This window comes from Oratosquilla oratoria, chromosome 23, assembly GCF_046742065.1.
Source record: "Oratosquilla oratoria isolate Oo_2021 chromosome 23, ASM4674206v1, whole genome shotgun sequence".
Taxonomy (NCBI): Eukaryota; Metazoa; Arthropoda; class Malacostraca; order Stomatopoda; family Squillidae; genus Oratosquilla; species Oratosquilla oratoria.
The window spans coordinates 24,061,242-24,079,501 of NC_134799.1; the positions used below are offsets into that span (position 1 = coordinate 24,061,242).

At 39.6% G+C, this 18,260-nt stretch overlaps 1 protein-coding gene across 1 annotated transcript in view; it reads left to right on the forward strand.

Moving 5' to 3' along the window:
* not (ubiquitin carboxyl-terminal hydrolase nonstop) overlaps positions 1-18,260 on the forward strand; it is a 136,767-nt gene that overhangs the window by 98,728 nt on the left and 19,779 nt on the right. Inside the window, exons 7-8 of the mRNA XM_076206888.1 lie at positions 234-376; positions 11,824-11,927. Coding sequence (XP_076063003.1) covers positions 234-376; positions 11,824-11,927 — 247 coding nt within the window. The remainder of the gene's footprint in view (positions 1-233; positions 377-11,823; positions 11,928-18,260) is intronic.

The following is an 18,260-nucleotide window of genomic DNA, read 5'->3' on the forward strand; positions in this document are numbered from 1 at the left end:
GGGTCACCACGAGCATAGCTCCCCTCCCGTATATTAAAACTAGGTAAATACATGGTTCTCGGTATTTAATATGGAAAGTCAGCATACACGGATTTGGTCATACGTGGTAATTTCAGGAACCTAACCCCCGTGTTATTTGAGAGACTCCTGTATAAGTATGTGGAATAGCTTAGAAGGTGATATAGCCAAAGTTCAAATCTAAATACATTTAATTTTGTCATTATCATTTTCAGTGGTGTCTCAACAACTATAGACCCCTTTTGGGATATTTCTCTTGACCTGGGTCCCTGCCCCTATGAGGCCAACAAGAGTGACCAGTCCGTCCCATCATCCCTCACGGATTGCCTTGAACGATTCACTCGCCCTGAACACTTAGGTAAGTTTGTCAAAATTTATATTAATCTTTAAGATGGCAAACCAGCAGAAACTCTTTATTCTGTGGTAAGATTTGGAGAAGAAATGAGCTGTCATGTTCTATGAATATTGAATTTAAGTCTATATTCTTTGCACTGTAACATCCAGATTACATTGGTAGAAACTCTGCTCTATTTATGTATATTATGGGTTGCGAATTCACTTCTTTATGTCATTATAAGTCTAAGATTTCTATGGTTTTTACTTGTTTTCTGTCCTGTTAGTTCCATATCAAAGGGCCTTTTCCCTGTTATAAGAGAGTGTAGCTAAATGAAAGTACGCACACACCCCACACCCATCAGATAACCATTCATCACCCCTTCCATCTGAGTACCTTGTTGACCCACACCACATTACTGAGGTGAGGCTCAACAGCCAGAGCTGGTTTACCCCCATTGCTTCATTATATTGTGACTTCACCTCTTCTTATACCCTAAAAGAAGATTACAGAGTAGACAAGAATACATCTCTTAAGGGTAGATCATTCCTTCCATGTATGGAAGGGTCACCACCATTAATTCACCTTGGGAAAATTCACCACCATCAGTTCACCATATGGAAAGTTCATCATGCATACATACATACATATACCAAGGCTTTTTCCCCCTTACAAGGGAGGTAGCCAAAAAGGAAAAGGCATAAAATCATTCCCACCCATTCCATCCCTGAATACACTCCACACCCTGCCACCCTCCCTCTTATCTGAGCACCTCCTGGATGACGGGTCATCCCTGCACCTTGTCCACTGCCCTGGGTCAGAAGCAGTGTTGCAAGACACAGCACATCCACAGCAAGGCCGCTTCATTAAATCGGCGACCTCCCTCTCCGTCCCCTCATGCATAAAAGGTGAAGACGAGGAGAAATCCCTTCGGGCTGCGTCAAATTTTGCTCACACATACTACCTCACCCCCCATCCCCCTGGCCATTCCACCTCATGCATCACAACATCATCCATATACAACCACTCTCCATTCACCCCTGTCTTCTGTCCTCTCCCGTCCTTCCTCAACAGACATTCCCCTCTTCCCCAAAGCCCCCTTCACCCCATCCATCCACCTCATCCTAGGACATCCCCTCATGTTCACTCCCTCCACATCTGCCTTCCATACCTCTTTTACTAGTCTTTCTTCACTCATTCTTTCCATGTGTCCAAACCATCCTAATACTCTTTCATCAACCCTATCTCCCAACTCCCTTTCCACCCCTATTCTTCTCCTCACCTCCTCATTTCTCACTATCTAGCCTAGTAACCCCCATCATACTTCTCAGACACCTCATCTCAAACACATTCAAACTCCTTCTCTCTTCCTCTCTTATGTTCCATCTTTCTGCCCCATACAGTGCTGTTGGCACAATCACTCCTTCATACAGTCTCCTCTTAGCATCCATTCCCAAATGTCTATTCCTCATTACACTCTTCAATCCACCAAGGCATTTACTCACTTCTCTCAATCTACATTGTACCTCCACCTTCACTCCACCTTTTCCTGCCACATTTGCACCCAAGTATCTACAACTATCCACTTCCTCCAGTCGCTCTCCCTTAATGCTCACTTCCAGTCTACTGCCACTTTCACCCCTTGTACATCTCATCACCTTACTTTTACCCACATTTATCTTTAGCTTTCTTCTATCACATACTCTCCCAAACTCTGTCACCAACTTCCTCAGTCCCTCCTCCAATCCTGCCACAAGAGCAGTGTCGTCAGCAAACAACAGCTGGCTCACTTCCCACTTTTCTCCATTTTCTTTAACTATATCCAATCCCTGACCCACTACCCTTGCATTTACCTCTCGCACTACTCCATCCATGTATAAGTTGAACAGCCAGGGCGACATAACGCATCCTTGACGAAGTCCCACCTTTACCTCGAACCACTCACTCTCTCCATTTCTAATCCTGACACAAGCTCTACTACTCTCATAAAAACTCTTGACAGCTCCTAGAAGCTTTCCTCCTATCCCATATATCTGCATAACCTCCCACAGTGCCTTTCTGTCTACCCTGTTGTAAGCCTTTTCCAGGTCCATAAAAGCCCCAAAAAACCTCCTTCCCCTTTCCAATAGCTTTCTCACATATCTGTCTTACCACAAAGATCTGATCTACACAACCTCTACCCGTCCTAAATCCACACTGTTCCTCACCAATTACTCCCTCTGTTCCTCTCCTAATCCTCTCAATCAAGATCTTCCCATAAGCCTTCCCAACTACACTTAACAAGCTAATCCCTCTGAAACTACTACATTCACACTTGTCCCCTTTTCCCTTGTAAAAAGGAACTATACAGACACTCCTCCAGTCCTCCAGCACTACCCTCTCTCCAGCAAACATTTAATAACCTCACCAGCCAGTCCACCATCACTGTATCTCCTTTTTTTTAGACATTCTGCATGGCATCCATCCAGACCAGGTGCCTTACCTGCTTTCATCATCTTAACAACTGCCTTCACTTCATCCTTCCTTATTTCTCCTCCATTTTCCTCACTCATCACGGTCATTTTCTTCGCATTTCCCACTGCAACTATCTTTCCCTCCCTATCCTCCTTCACATTTAGCAACTCCCTAAAATATTCTGCCCCTCCTCCCCTTACTGCCTTCTCTTCCATTATCATCTCTCCATCTGCACCTTTTACCTTTTCTTCTCTACTTGATTCGCCTCCTCTTCCTCTCTTAATTTCTTTCCAAAACATCTTTTTATTACTTTCAAAATTTTCTGTCATACTCTTACCCCACTTCACATCTGCTCTCCTCTTTGCCTCCTTTACCTTTTGCTTTACTTCTCTTTTCTTTTCTTTGTACCTCTCATATGACTCCCTCATCCTATTTTGTAACCAATCTGTTAAAGCTCGTTTCTTCTCTTCTACAACCTTCTTTGTTTCCTCATCCCACCATTCACTACCCTTCCTTCTATTTCCTCCTGTCCTTCTTGTTCCACACACCATCTTTGCACACTTTGTGACTCCCTCCTTGAATCATCCCCATTCCTCCTCCACACCTAGCTCTACTCTATCCTTCACTCCCGCTCACTCCTCCTTCAGCTTCTTCTTGTACTCCTTCTCCTTTTCCTTTTCATTTAAAGAGTTCACTCTAAGCACCTCCCTACCTTTTGTCCCTTTCCTCTTTCTCCATCTATCCTCCACTCTCAACTTACCTTCCAAAAAATTATCTGATATTCCCCCACCCTCTCCCCTTAGCACATGTACAACCTTAACTCTTCCTATCATAGTCCTATTTACCACTACATAATCCATCAACGCTCTATCTACCCCCCTTCCATCCACCACCCTCTCCCATGTGTACTTATGCTTGACTTTCTTCCAAAACACTGTATTTGCTATCATCAACTCTCTTTCTAGACACATTTCTACCATCAACTCTCCACTACAATTCTTTCCTAGGAACTCCACATTTCCCAACCACTCCATCAATTGGACCATTTCCTACCCTAGCATTAAGGTCTCCCAGTACTATTACATTGACATTTCTCCCCCTCTATGCACTCATTTAAATCTATCCAAAAGGCCTCCCTTTCTTCTACACTCTTCTCACTGCCAGGCCCATATGCACTTACAAAGACCCACATCTCCTTTCCCAGTTTCACCTTCATCCACATTATCCTTGAGGAAACCTCCTTCCACTCCACTACATGTTTACCTATCTCTTCACTTACTAGAATAGCCACCCCTTCCCTCCCTCACCCTCTCTTCACTCCTGATAACCTCCCACTTACACTCCCAAACTTACACTCACCCTTCCCTTTCAACTTAGTTTCACTCAAACCAACACATCCATCTATCTTCTCACAAACATACTACCTATCTCTTCCCTTTTACTCTCATCTGTACCACATCCACACACATTAAAAGACCCAAACCTTAGGGTGCTGGTCGGAAACCTCCCAGACCCTCTTATGCCTTTACTTTTTCATTTAGGAATGTCCCCAGTGGGGCTACAAGGAGAAGGATGCCTAGTCCCACTCCCCGTCCCTTTCTTCTCGCCTCTTACGATCCATAGGGGTGAAAATTGACCATGAGGAAAGTTCACTGTGAGGAAAGCTCGGCACAGTGCAATTTATGAAGAAGGATATGATAACACAAGAAAAATTAACAAAATATAGTAAACATTTTCAAAACAATAAAACCAATCTTTTATTCTTTTAATGTGCTTATTCTTGTATCATGTATCTACAGTATATTTCAAACAAATTTCTTCTTAGCATCCATTCCCAAATGTCTATTTCTCATTACACTTTTTAATCCCCTATGGCATTTACCACATTCTCTCAGTCTACATTGTACCTCCACCTCCACTCCTTTTGCTGTCACATTCATACCTAAGTATCTAAAGCTGTCCACTTTCAGTCTCGCTCCCTTAACCACATCAGTATAAATCAAATTCTCGTGCGCAGCATCGGCTGCCATATAAACAATGCATCACACTACTCACATTATAAAATATAAAGTCACTGCTGTATTACTCGTTCTCTTTTACTCTGTGTAATGACCCAGGGCAGTGGACAGGGTGCAGGGATGACCCGTCATCTAGGAGGTGCTAAGATGGGAGGGAGGGTGGAGGGGTGTGGAGTGTTTTCAGGGATGGAATGGGTGGGAATGATTTTATGCCTTTTCCTTTTTGGCTACCTCCCTAGTAAGGGGGAAAAGCCTTGGTATATGTATGTATGTATGTAATAATAAACATAGAAAATGTGATCAAACCAGTTCACAGAATCAAGGGGTAACTCATGTACAACTACAAAAAAAGAATTATATATTTAAGACTGACGCTGGCATCCTCATGTACCCACTCGTGCCTCATGCCACCTATGTAGGTGTCCTCATACCGAAGTGGTTAATACTCACTTCCAATTTGCTGCCATATTCTCCCCTTGTACATCTCATCACCTTAGTTTTACCCACATTTATCTTCAGCTTCCTTTTTTTTTGCACACCTTCTCAAACTCGGTCACTAACTTCCTTAATTCCTCCTCTGATCCTGCTACAAGTGCAGTGTCATCAGCAAACAACTGGCTTATCTCCCATTTTTCTTCATTTTCTTTAACCATCCCCAATCTCCATCCCAATACCCTTTTGTTTACCTCTCACGCCACCCCATCCATGTATAAATTGAACAGCCAAGGTGACATAATACATCCCTGAAAAAGTCCCACCTTTACCTCAAACCAATCACTCACTCTCTCCATTTCTAATTCTAACACAGGTTCTACTACTCTCTTAAAAACTCTTGACTGCTCTTAACAGCTTTCCTCCTATCCCATATATCTGCAATACCTCCCACAGTACCTTCCTGTCTACCCTGTTTGATAATCATGAAAAATGAGAATTAAAGAAATTTCATAAGAATTTATCTAAATATACATAAAAGAATGCAAAATGTAATAACAATGTAAGCATTTAGATATCTTGCTAACTAATATCATTAAAACTTGAATAACTAAGATTATGAGTTAGCTCTCTTGAATATTCAATGATGCAATCATCTTCATTGTAATTTAAAGCAAGTCTTCAAATTCTCTCAGCATAAGTAATATAAACTTTCATTCCCTTTTTAGGTGCATGCCCAGTGACTATCTACTTCTTTTTCTTGACCTCTGTTAACCATTGGTAATTCTTTACACATTCCAAAGAATTCCAAATATTGGAATGAAAAGATGTCATTTGGTCCTTAAAGGGTCAATGTCATCCTTCTGTATTGTTAATAGTTTTTGGTGTGTTATTCAAGGCAGAATTATATTCTACAGTTAACAAGGGAATGTAGGGAGGCAGAGATGGTGACTTCTATCAGGTCTCCACGTCCTTGCATCTTCAAAGTATTCAATAACATCTTGAGATTCAGATGGGAAAACTCCACTGGCACACAGAGCTTTGAATGCATTGACTGTTCTTTTCTTTGCACTGGCACAAATGTCAATACACCCAATATTCAAAAGCTTGTATTACTTATGCTGAGATTTGTTTTAAATTACAATGAAAATGATTGTATCATTGAATATCTAAAAGGCATAGCTTATAATCTTAGTTATTAAACTTTTAATTATACTAGTTATTAAAGATTTAAATGCTTCCATTGTCACCACTATATATTCTATTCTTTTATTATTATTAGATAAATCCTTATAAGATTACCTTTCTTCTTATTTTTCATGGTTTTAAAACATCTAACTGAAATATTATTGTTTTGTTATAATGATACTACATGTATATATTCATGGGATACAAAGACAGGACACCATGAGCTTAGCTCCCCTTACTGTAAAATACAGCTATGTGAATACACATGGAGGGAAACTCAAAAAAGACAGTTATAGAAGAGACTTGAAAAAGAATAGCTTTCCCCACAGAGCGTGGGATGTATGGAACAAACTAGACGAAACAATAGTGTGTGCAAAAACCATACATGAATTTAAGAGCAATTTAGACACTGCGAGATACAGATGGGACACCATGAGCATAGCTCCCCATCCCATAAGATACAACTAGATAAATACACACACACACACTCTCTCTCTGACTCTCACTCTTTCTCTGTCACATTTTCACTCTCTCACACTCTATATCTATATCTATCTCTATCTCTCTCCTATGGTCCCTCTCAGAGGCTGCTGCTCATCACCTGAAGTCCTTGGGTCTCTTCCCCAAAGCCCCCTTCACCCCATCCATCCATCTCATCCTAGGACACCCCCTCATATTCACTCCTTCCACCTCTGCCATCCACACTTCTTTTACTAATCTTTCTTCACTCATTCTTTCCATGTGTCCAAACCATCCTAATACTTTTTCATCAACCCTATCTCCCAGTTCCCTTTCCACCTCTGTTCTCTTCACGTCCTCATTTCTCACTCTATCCAGCCTAGTAACCCCTATCATACTTCCCAGACATTTCATCTCAAACACATTCAAACTCCTCTCTTCCTCTCTCATGTTCCATGTTTCTGCCCCCATACAATGCTGTTGGCACAATCACTCCTTCATATAACCTCCTCTTAGCATCCATTCCCAGATGTCTATTTCTCATTACACTTTTCAATCCACCAAGGCATTTACTCGCTTCTCTCAATCAACATTCACACCCAAGTATCTAAAACTATCCACTTCTTCCAGTCTTTCACCCTTAATGCTCACTTCCAGCCTGTTGTCGCTCTCTCCCCTTGTACATCTCATCACCTTACTTTTACCCACATTTATCTTCAGCTTCCTTCTTTCACACACCTTCTCAAACTCTGTCACTAACTTCCTCAATCCCTGCTCTGATCGTACTACAAGCGCAGTGTCGTCAGCAAACAACAACTGGCTCACCTCCCACTTTTCTCCATTTTCTTTAATCATCTCCAACCCCTGACCCACTACCCTTGCATTCACCTCTCGCACCACACCATCCATATAAAGATTGAACAGCCAGGACAACATAACATGTCCCTGATGAAGTCCCACCTTTACCTCAAACCATTCACTCTCCCCATTTCTAATCCTAACACAAGCTCTACTACTCTCATAAAAACTCCTGACTGCTCTTAACAGCTTTACTCCTATCCCATATATCTGTAGTACCTCCCACAGTGCCTTCCTGTCTACCCTGTCGTAAGCCTTTTCCAGATCCATAAAAGCCGAAAAAACAGCCTTACCTTTTCCTATAGCTTTCTCACATATCTGTCTTACCACAAAAATTTGATCTACACAACCCCTACCTGTCCTAAACCCACACTGTTCCTCACCAATCTCTCCCTCTGTTCCTCTCCTAATCCTCTCAATCAAGACCCTCCCGTAAGCCTTCCCAACTACACTCAACAAGCTGATCCCTCTGAAACTACTACACTTGTCCCCCTTTCCTTTGTAAAGCAGAACTATACAGGCACTCCTCCAGTCCTCCAGCACTCTACCCTCTCTTAAACAAACATGAAATAACCTCACCAGTCAGTCCACCATAACTGTACCTCCTTTCTTCAGACATTCTGCATGGCATCCATCCAACCCAGGTGCCTTACCTGCTCTCATCATCTTAACAGCTGCTTTCACTTCATCCTTCCCTATTTCTCCTCCATTTTCCTCACTCATCACTGTCATTTTCTTAGCGCTTCCCACTGCAACTACCTTTCCCTCCCTATCCTCCTTCACATTTAGCAACTCCCTAAAATACCCTGCCCACCTTCCTCTCACTGCCTTCTCTTCCGTTATCATCTCTCCATCTGCACCTTTTACTTTTTCTTCTCTACTTGATTCACCTCCTTTTTCTCTTTTAATTTCCTTCCAAAACATCTTTTTATTGCTTTTCAAAATTTTCTGTCATACTCTTACCCCATTTCACATCTGCTCTCTTCTTTCTAATTTCTCCATACCTCACGTATCAGGTTTTTTCATTTCTCAAATGCTTGTTTACTTCTAATCTAACTGCTATTATGACATCAGTATCAAAGATCTGATAGCAGAAATAAACACAAAAACAAACATACTTATATGATGCAAATAAAAAGTACCAGATTATGGTCTTTCCTTAGGAGAAGTCCAGTGTGCTATATACAACACTAGCAAAAGATATTCTCAGGTCTGAGATATTATAGTTCATGGCCAATAAGACAGTACAAAGGGGTATCCAAAAGTAACAGGAATTGTGCTCTATGGGACAAGCCCTTTGTAGCTCAGGCCTCTGCTGCTAGAAGTTATGTGAGGCAACCCTCACGTACAGCCCCATAGCATGAGTTTGTTTTGAAGTGCTTCAGACCTGTTCGTCTATTTTTGCTATGTCGGAAAGAAAGGAACAATGTGCTGCTGTGAAATTCTGTTTAATTTGCTGGGGAAAATAGTCATACTTCAAACCTAACAAGGATACTGCCATAAGCAAAACGCAATTTTATGAATGGTTTGCATGCTATAGGAATGGTCAATTGTCGGTCAAAGGCCAACCATATTCAGGGCAATCTCCAGAGAGGATGAAAATATCATGAAAATTCATGAACTTATCTTGGAGGACCATTGCCAAACAATTGACAAGATTGTTGATTTGACTGGTGTGTCCTGGAGCTCCTGCCAGTGAATTTTGAGTGGTAATAGGGAATGAAAAGAGTTGCAGCAAAATTGGTGCCTCGCTTTCTCATACATACATACATATACCACGGCTTTCTCCCCCTTACAAGGGGGGTAGCCAAAAAGAAAAAGGCATAAAATCATTCCCACCCATTCCATCCCTGAACACACTCCACACCCCTCCACCCTCCCTCTTATCTTAGCACCTCCTGAATGATGGGTCATCCCTGCACCTTGTCCACTGCCCTGGGTCAGAAGCAGTGTCGCAAGACACAGCACATCCACAGCAAGGCCGCTTCATTAAATCGGCGACCCCGCTCTCCGTCCCCCCATTGCATAAAATGAGAGGACGGGGAGAAATCCCTTCGGGCTGCGTCAAATTTTGCACACACATACTACCTCACCCCCATCCACCCACCCATTCCACCTCATGCTATCACAACATCATCCATATACAACCATTCTCCATTCACCCGTCTTCTGTCCTCTCCCGTCCTTCCTCAACAGACATTCCCCTCTTCCCCAAAGCCCCCTTCACCCCATCCATCCACCTCACAGACAATAAAAAAGTCACAAACAAATTTTGTGTTGCGAACTGGAAGAACAGTTGGAAGTTGATCCACACCTTTTTTTTTTTTAAGTCATCACTGGTGACTAAAGTTGGTGCAACTGCTATAACCAAAGCAGCAATCAAGTCTGTTATAACATCTAGCTTCACCATGACCCAAAAAAAACTCAACAAGTGAAGTCCAATGTCAAATTATTGCTGATTTATTTTATTAATTTATTTATTTTATTTATTTATTTAATGCGAAAGACATTGTCCATAAAGAATTTGTTCCCCCTAATCATAGTGTTAACCAGACTTTTCTTGTCAGTTCTGAAGACTGCAAGACATAGTGAAATGAAAATACTGAGCTTTGGCAAAGTGGAGTCATGGTTTCATCATGACATTGTGCCAGGGCACACTGCCATGGGTGTGAGACTGCTTCTGACCATAAATTGAATGGGTTTGCTTACCCGCCCTCCCTATTCACCCAATCCTTTTTTTTTTTTTTTTTAAGATGTGATGGAAAAAGTAATTAACCTCTTCACTCCGGGGCACATCGCACTTCTGGTGGCATTAGCTGCCCAACGTGCGATGTTGCGTCATAATAATCGCATTAGAAAAAATAAAGTCAGTGCTCAATCATTCGTTCTCATTCACCCATGTATTTCCCAACCACTCCATCAATTGGACCTTTTCCTACCCTAGCATTAAGGTCTCCCAGTACTATTACATTGACATTTCTCCCTAAATCCTCTATGCACTCATTTAAATCTATCCAAAAAGCCTCCCTTTCTTCTACACTCTTCTCGCTGCCAGGCCCATATGCACTTACAAAGACCCACATCTCCTTTCCCAGTTTCACCTTCATCCACATTATCCTTGAGGAAACCTCCTTCCACTCCACTACCCGTTTACCTATCTCTTCACTTACTAGAATAGCCACCCCTTCCCTCCCTCACCCTCTCTTCACTCCTGATAACCTCCCACTTACACTCCCAAACTTACACTCACCTTTCCCTTTCAACTTAGTTTCACTGAAAGCCAACACATCCATCTTTCTTCTCACAAACATACTACCTATCTCTTCCCTTTTACTCTCATCTGTACCACATCCACGCACATTAAAAGACCCAAACCTTAGGGTGCTGGTCGGAAACCTCCCAGACCCTCTTATGCCTTTACTTTTTCTTTTAGGAATGTCCCCTGTGGGGCTCAAAGGAGAAGGATGCCTAGTCCCACTCCCCGTCCCTTTCTTCTCGCCTTTTATGATCCAAGTGGGAATACTTGGTGGCAGTATTCTTTTCCCCCACCACAGGGAATTCCCCCACCACAGAAAAAGAATACTCAGAGAAATGGTACTGGACAGCAACAAGGGGTTAGGGGACAGCATAGTGGAGGGACAGTCATAGTATAAAAGTGTCATAATTTCTCTATGAACAGAGTTTTCCTCTATCATAGACAAAATGATGTGTGGCACTGGTCCGTAGGGGCGCCCCATATAGACCCTAAAGTATCAACTGCATGCTACTTTGCCACAATAACAAGCAGCCAATACCCCAGATGGGTGAAATGTTTAGTATTACTCAAAAGGTGAAATGTTTAATATTACTCAAATGTATGGCAAAAATGACCCCCATCACTATTTAACATCAATACAGAACAACCTAGGTAACTTTAGCTAAGGCCAAATGTAGATCAGAAACTAACCTCGTCCATATGATGTATTCAGAGATACTAGTATTCATACACTTGGATTATTATAAGTATTATAATTGTGTTGATATAAGAAACTATTTTACTTCTCCAGTATGTTTTTGTTTCAGGCAGCAGTGCAAAGATCAAATGCAGTGCATGTCAAAGTTATCAAGAATCTACCAAACAGCTTACCATGAAAAAACTTCCAATTGTCTGCAGTTTTCATTTAAAGGTAAGTTTCTGTGTGTGAGTATTTACCTACTATTTACTTGTGGTGTCCCATTTCTGTATCTCACAGTATCTAAATTGTGTATGGTTCTTGCATACACTATCATTTTGTCCAGTTTGTTCCATACATCCACCACGCTGTAGGGAACACTGTTCTTCAGGACATTTGGGAATGGATGCTAAGAGGAGATTATATGAAGGAGTGGTTGTGCTGACAGCACTTTAAGGGGCAGAAACATGGAACATAAGAGAGGAGTTTGAATGTGTTTGAGATGAGGTGCCTGAGAAGTATTATAGGGCTTACTAGGCTGGATGGAGTGTGAAATGAGGAGGAGAACAGGGGTGGAAAGGGAGTTGGGAGATAGGGTTGATAAAAGAGTATTGGGATGGTTTGGACACATGGAAAGTGAGTGAAGAAAGACTAGTAAGAGGGGTGGAAGGAGTGAATGTGAGGGGTTGACCAAGGATGAGATGGATGGATGGGATAAAAGGGACTTTGGGAAAGAGGGGAATGTCTGTTGAGGAAGGACAGGAGTGGACAGAAGATAAGGGTTAATGGAGAATGGTTGTTTATGGATGATGCTGTGAAACATGAGGTGGAATGTATTTACCTAGTTGTATTTTACAGGAAGGGGAGCTACTCTCGTGGTGCTCTGCCTTTGTATCTCTCAGTGTCTAGGTTGCTCTTAAATTCATGAATGGTTTTTGCACACACTATTTTTTCGTCCAGTTTGTTCCAAGTGTCCACCACTCTATGTGGAAAACTGTTTTTCAGATCTCTTCTATGTTTTTTGAGTTTCTTTCCTTATTCTCTTGTATTTCTCGTCCCAATTTAACAAGTCCTCTCTATCGAGTATTTCTGTGCCCTTCATAATTCTATAGATGGTCAGTAGGTTGCCTCTCTCTCTTCTTTGGTCCAGAGTCGGTAACTTCAATTTAGCCAGTCTCTCCGCATATGACAAGTTTGAAAGTGCAGGAGCCACTTTTGTGGCTGCTCTCTAGATTCTTTCAATTTTCTTTATACAGGTTGTCGTCGACTTACGACCGAGTTCGGTTCCGACAGACAGGTCGTAAGTCGATCTGGACGCAAGTCGGACTTTATATATATACAGTATATATTACCCTTTATATATTATTTTTGTTACTGTATATATATTGTATATTTTGCATACTGAAATAATCTTAGCATCTTTGAACTATGTTGTATAGTATTTTTAACCTTTTCACAATTTTGTCTGATTTTCTTTGGGAAATGTAGCTTAGGCCTAAGCATACTGAATAAAATCCTATCATCTTTGACCTATGATACTAGATACTGTATTTTTTAACATTTTTATTATTTTACCACCAGACTTTCTTTAGGAAACGTATACATACTGAATAAAATCGTATTATCTTTGAGCTACGTTCTTTAATATTCCTTAACTTTTTTATAATTTTCGTTAGGAAACGTAGCCTAGGCCAACGCATACTGAATAAAGTCCTGTCATCTTTGACCTACAAATACTTTTTTGTTTGTTAAATTAAAATCATTGCAAGGCACAATTAGGAAAATTTCTATTTCAAAACACATTCTTTTCGTTTACGTAGTATACCGAATATATCGTTATCGACAATAGACTAGGCATAAACAAAGTTTACTGTTACATTTTATAATCGCAACACAAAAATACAAAATGCTGTACCGAACATATATTATCGACAACAGACTAAGCATAAAAAAGTTTTACTGTTACATTTTATTAATTGCAAAACATATAAAAAATACAAAATGTAAGGTAAATTTTTTATTTAAAAACACATTTTCGTTTACGTACTGTACCGAACATATTGTTATCGGCAACAAACTAGCCTAGGCATAAAAAAAAAGTTTTGCTGTTACATTTTATTAATTGCAAAATATATGAAAATACAAAATGCAATGCAAAATTAGGAAACATTTTACTTCAAACAAACAAAATGAAAGAATATTTAGCTGGCTAAGATTTTGACGCTGCCGGCAGCCTGCCAATACTATCGTACTTGCGTCTCGCGGCGTGCAAAGTAATTGTACTGCACTGCCAGGCATAACATTACAATTCTATTACTCTATTGCACTATCTCGTGGTCGTAAAGTCGATTGGTCATAAGTCGCATAGGTCGTAAGTCGACGACTACCTGTATTCTTTTTGGTACTGGGTGACCACAATGTCGCTGCATATTCTAGTCTAGGCCTTATCAGTGTGACTAATATTTTTTTTAATAATTTCTTTGTCCAAATACGTAAATGCCACTTTTATTGATCTTAGCAAGTTATAGGATTATCCAACAATTTTGTTTATTTCTTTATCATATGACAAGTCGTTTGAGATAATTACTCCCAAATCTTTTTCAGATCCCACTTTCTTTACCCCCTTAGTTCCAATTTTATATTGTCCTGATATTCTGATTTTTCTTTTTCCAAACTCCATTATGCTACTCTTCTTAATGTTGAAGTCCACTTCCCATTTCTGACTCCACTTCTCTTTTCTAATTTTTTATCTTATATTTACTGACATTGTTATTTTAAAATTATTTACCAGTTGTACTGTATCATCTCTCTTTTCTAATTTTTTATTTTATATTAACTGACATTTTTATTTTAAAATTGTTTACCAGTTAGGGTGAATGTGAGAATTTTTCTGCTAAAAAAAATGGCCCAAGAAATTCACAAAATTGTTGAAATTATGAAGAAAAAAAATTGAGAGCAAAATCCGCAAGTATGCGGGGCCGCAAATGGTGTACCACGAATGGAGAATGGTTGTACAGACGCTCCTCTACTTACGTTCATTCGTTTTACGTTTTTTCGATTTTACGTTTGAACTGACTGTAAAAAAATATTGTATTTTTTTTTCTTTTTAGTTTAGCGCGCTCTCCGTAGTTCAAACGATACTTACGCATGACGCTACGTCCATTGTTTACATGGTACAAACGTGCCTTGCCTCATCCTCCTCCCCCTCCTCCTCCTCTACCATCTCAATTTATGTTGCTTGAATTTAATTTATTTGAAATTAATGTTATCATTTTACAATGTTATGTGTATGATTAATGATTTAGGGGTGTTTTATAAGATACGGTAATAGAATTTACGGATATATGGTACTGTAACAGCTTACGTTCATTTTCAACTTACGTTCGGCCGTTCGGAACGTAACTAAAACGTAAGTTGAGGAGCGTCTGTATGTAGAAAATGTTGTGATGCATGAGGTGGAATGGACGGGGGATTGGGGGGGTGAGGTAGTGTGTGTGAGCAAAATTTTGACGCAGCCCGAAGGGATTTCTTCCCGTCCTCTCCTTTATATGGGGGGTCGCCGATTTAATGAAGCGGCCTTGCTGTAGATGTGCTGTGTCTTGCGACACTGCTTCTGACCCAGGGCAGTGGACAGGGTGCAGGGATGACCCGTCATCTAGGAGGTGCTAAGATGGGAGGGGTGTGGAGTGTTTTCGGGGATGAAATGGGTGGGAATGATTTTGTGCCTTTTCCTTTTTGGCTACCTCCCTTGTAAGGGGGAAAAAGCCTTGGAATATGTATGTATATATATATATATGTATATATGTATATATATATATATATATGCGTATGTATATATATATATATATATATATATATATATATATATATATACTTTTTCTTTTAGGACAGGGGTGAATGGAGAATGGTTGTATATGGATGATGATGTGATGCATGAGGTGGAATGGGCGTGGGGATGGGGGGTGAGGTAGTATGTGTGAGCAAAATCTGACGCAGCCCAAAGGGATTTCTCCCCGTCTTCTCCTTTTATGCATGGGGGGACAGAGAGTGGGGGTCGCCGATTTAATGAAGCGGCCTTGCTGTGGATGTGCTGTGTCTTGCAACACTGCTTCTGACCCAGGGCAGTGGACAAGGTGCAGGGATGACCCGTCACCCAGGAGGTGCTAAGATAAGAGGGAAGGTGGAGGGGTGGGTGTGGAGTGTATTGAGGGATGGAATGGGTGGGAATTATTTTATGCCTTTTCCTTTTTGGCTACCTCCCTTGTAAGGGGGAAAAAGCCTTGGTATATGTATGTGTGTATATATATATATATATATGTATATATATATATATAATATTTTGCAGTAATTCACAAGGCACACATGAAAATAATATGCAGAAAAAAACACTGGTAAATAAGAAGCTGAGTCTGAACATTTTCGTCTATTTAAGACGTTATCAAGGAATACACAGAGACATAGGTGGAAATATGTATATATACATAAAGTAAAGTGGTAGACAAGCTAGGAAACATGGGAAGGACACACAAGATGCTTCATAATCAGGTTGAGAAGTGTGTTTACTTTAAGGACACTTGGTCAAATGACGTTACATCACCCCGGCCTGGTAAAAAAATTGTAAGAAATGCTCCAAGTGTTACCAGGCCAGGGTGATGTAACGTCATTTGACCAAATCTCCTTAAAGTAAACACACTTCTCAACCTATATATATATAAAATTTTTGGCAGTGTCAAAATTTTTACATTGGACAAACTGGCAAAGATTTACAAACAAGAATAAACCAACATGAATACAGTGTGAGAAGTGGTCAAATGTCTAGTGGTATTTTTGTTCATGTGAGGGACCAAGATCATGTAATTGACTGGAAAAATGCTATTAAAATAACCTCTTGTAATTCCTTTACTGAAAGGAACATAATTGAATCAAGCCACATATAACAAACTTTTGATCAAAATATCAATCTAAGCTTAGGTATGTACAGGCTTGATAATTTTATTTCAAAGTAAATTGTTACATGTTTTCCTGCCTGGACATTTGGTCCATCTGTGACCTGAGGGCTGTTGGTAATTTTCTCAGGCTTGTGTGACACATCTTTCCATGTTCCCTAAAATACTTTTACTTCTGTATATATACTGTCTGTATCTCCTTTACTGTATTCCCTTGATGATGTCTTAAATAGATGAAAACGTTCGGACTACGTTTCTTATTTACCGGTGTTTTTTTTTTTCTGCAAATTATATTCACATGTCATTTGTGAAATACTGCAAAATGTGTGTGTGTGTGTGTGTGTGTATATATATATATATATATATATATATATATATATATATATATATGTGTGTGTGTGTGTGTGTGTGTAGCATCCAGGAGGTGCTAATATAAGAGGGAGGGTGGAGGGATGTGGAGTGTATTCAGGGATGGAATGGGTGGGAGCGATTTAATGCCTTTAACTTTTTGGCTACCTCCCTTGTAAGGGGGAAAAAGCTTTGGTATATGTATGTATATATGTGTGTGTATATATATGATTGTGTGTGTATATATATATATATATATATATATATATATATACATATATATATATATACATATATATATATACATATATATATATATACATATATATATATATACATATATATATATATACATATATATATACATATGTATGTATGACTTGAAGTGTTTGCTCATAAGTCCCGCCAATTCTGTATCTTCTGTGTATTCCAAATTCCCTTGGCATAGTTTCACTATTTCCAGTTTATTTTTTAGTTTACTATTTACATATCTATAGTTTTGGCTGATCCTTACATTTTTCCATTGTTTTTTTTTTCATAGTTTCTTTTTTCATCCCTGTATATTTTTACATATTCGTTCCTTTCATTAATATAAATTTGCCACTCTCTAGGTTTTTTCTTTTCTCCATCTTTTCCAGGCTTTATCTCTTCTGTCTTTCACTTTGCTGCACCTTTTATTAGACCAGTACCTAATATACACCTTTTCCTGTTTTTGCTTTGGTACGTATATATCCACTCCTTTGTAGATTTTCATAAGAATCGTAAATTTTTCTTCCACTTGTGTTTCTTCATTATAGAATTTTTCCCAGTTTGGCTTAAGAAAAAATTTCCCAAGTTTCTCAAAGTCATTTTTATTATACATCAGTCTTCCTTTTCTGCATTTCTCATTTCTCTTTATATTTCCTCATTTAGATCTAACTGAAGTAGTATGTGGTCACTTCGCAGTTGGTGTCTTGTATTCAATTTTGTTTACTATTTCAAGTTCTGACATAAGTAATAAATCTAGTCTCGATGGTTCTTAGTTATTTCTATATATATATATATATATATATATATATATTTTTACCCATTGTGTCATTGTGTGTTCTATAGTCATGAGTCATGTCAAGTACTAGATTTCCCCATTGATAATCTCCACCTTTCACTGTCATCACTTCCCAACATATTTCTTTGCAATCAAAGTCTCCCAAGAGTACTGCTTTATTTCCATCCTTCTGCATCTCATTTTTAATGAAGATTTCGTATCAAGCATTTTGGAGTAATCTCTCTGTCT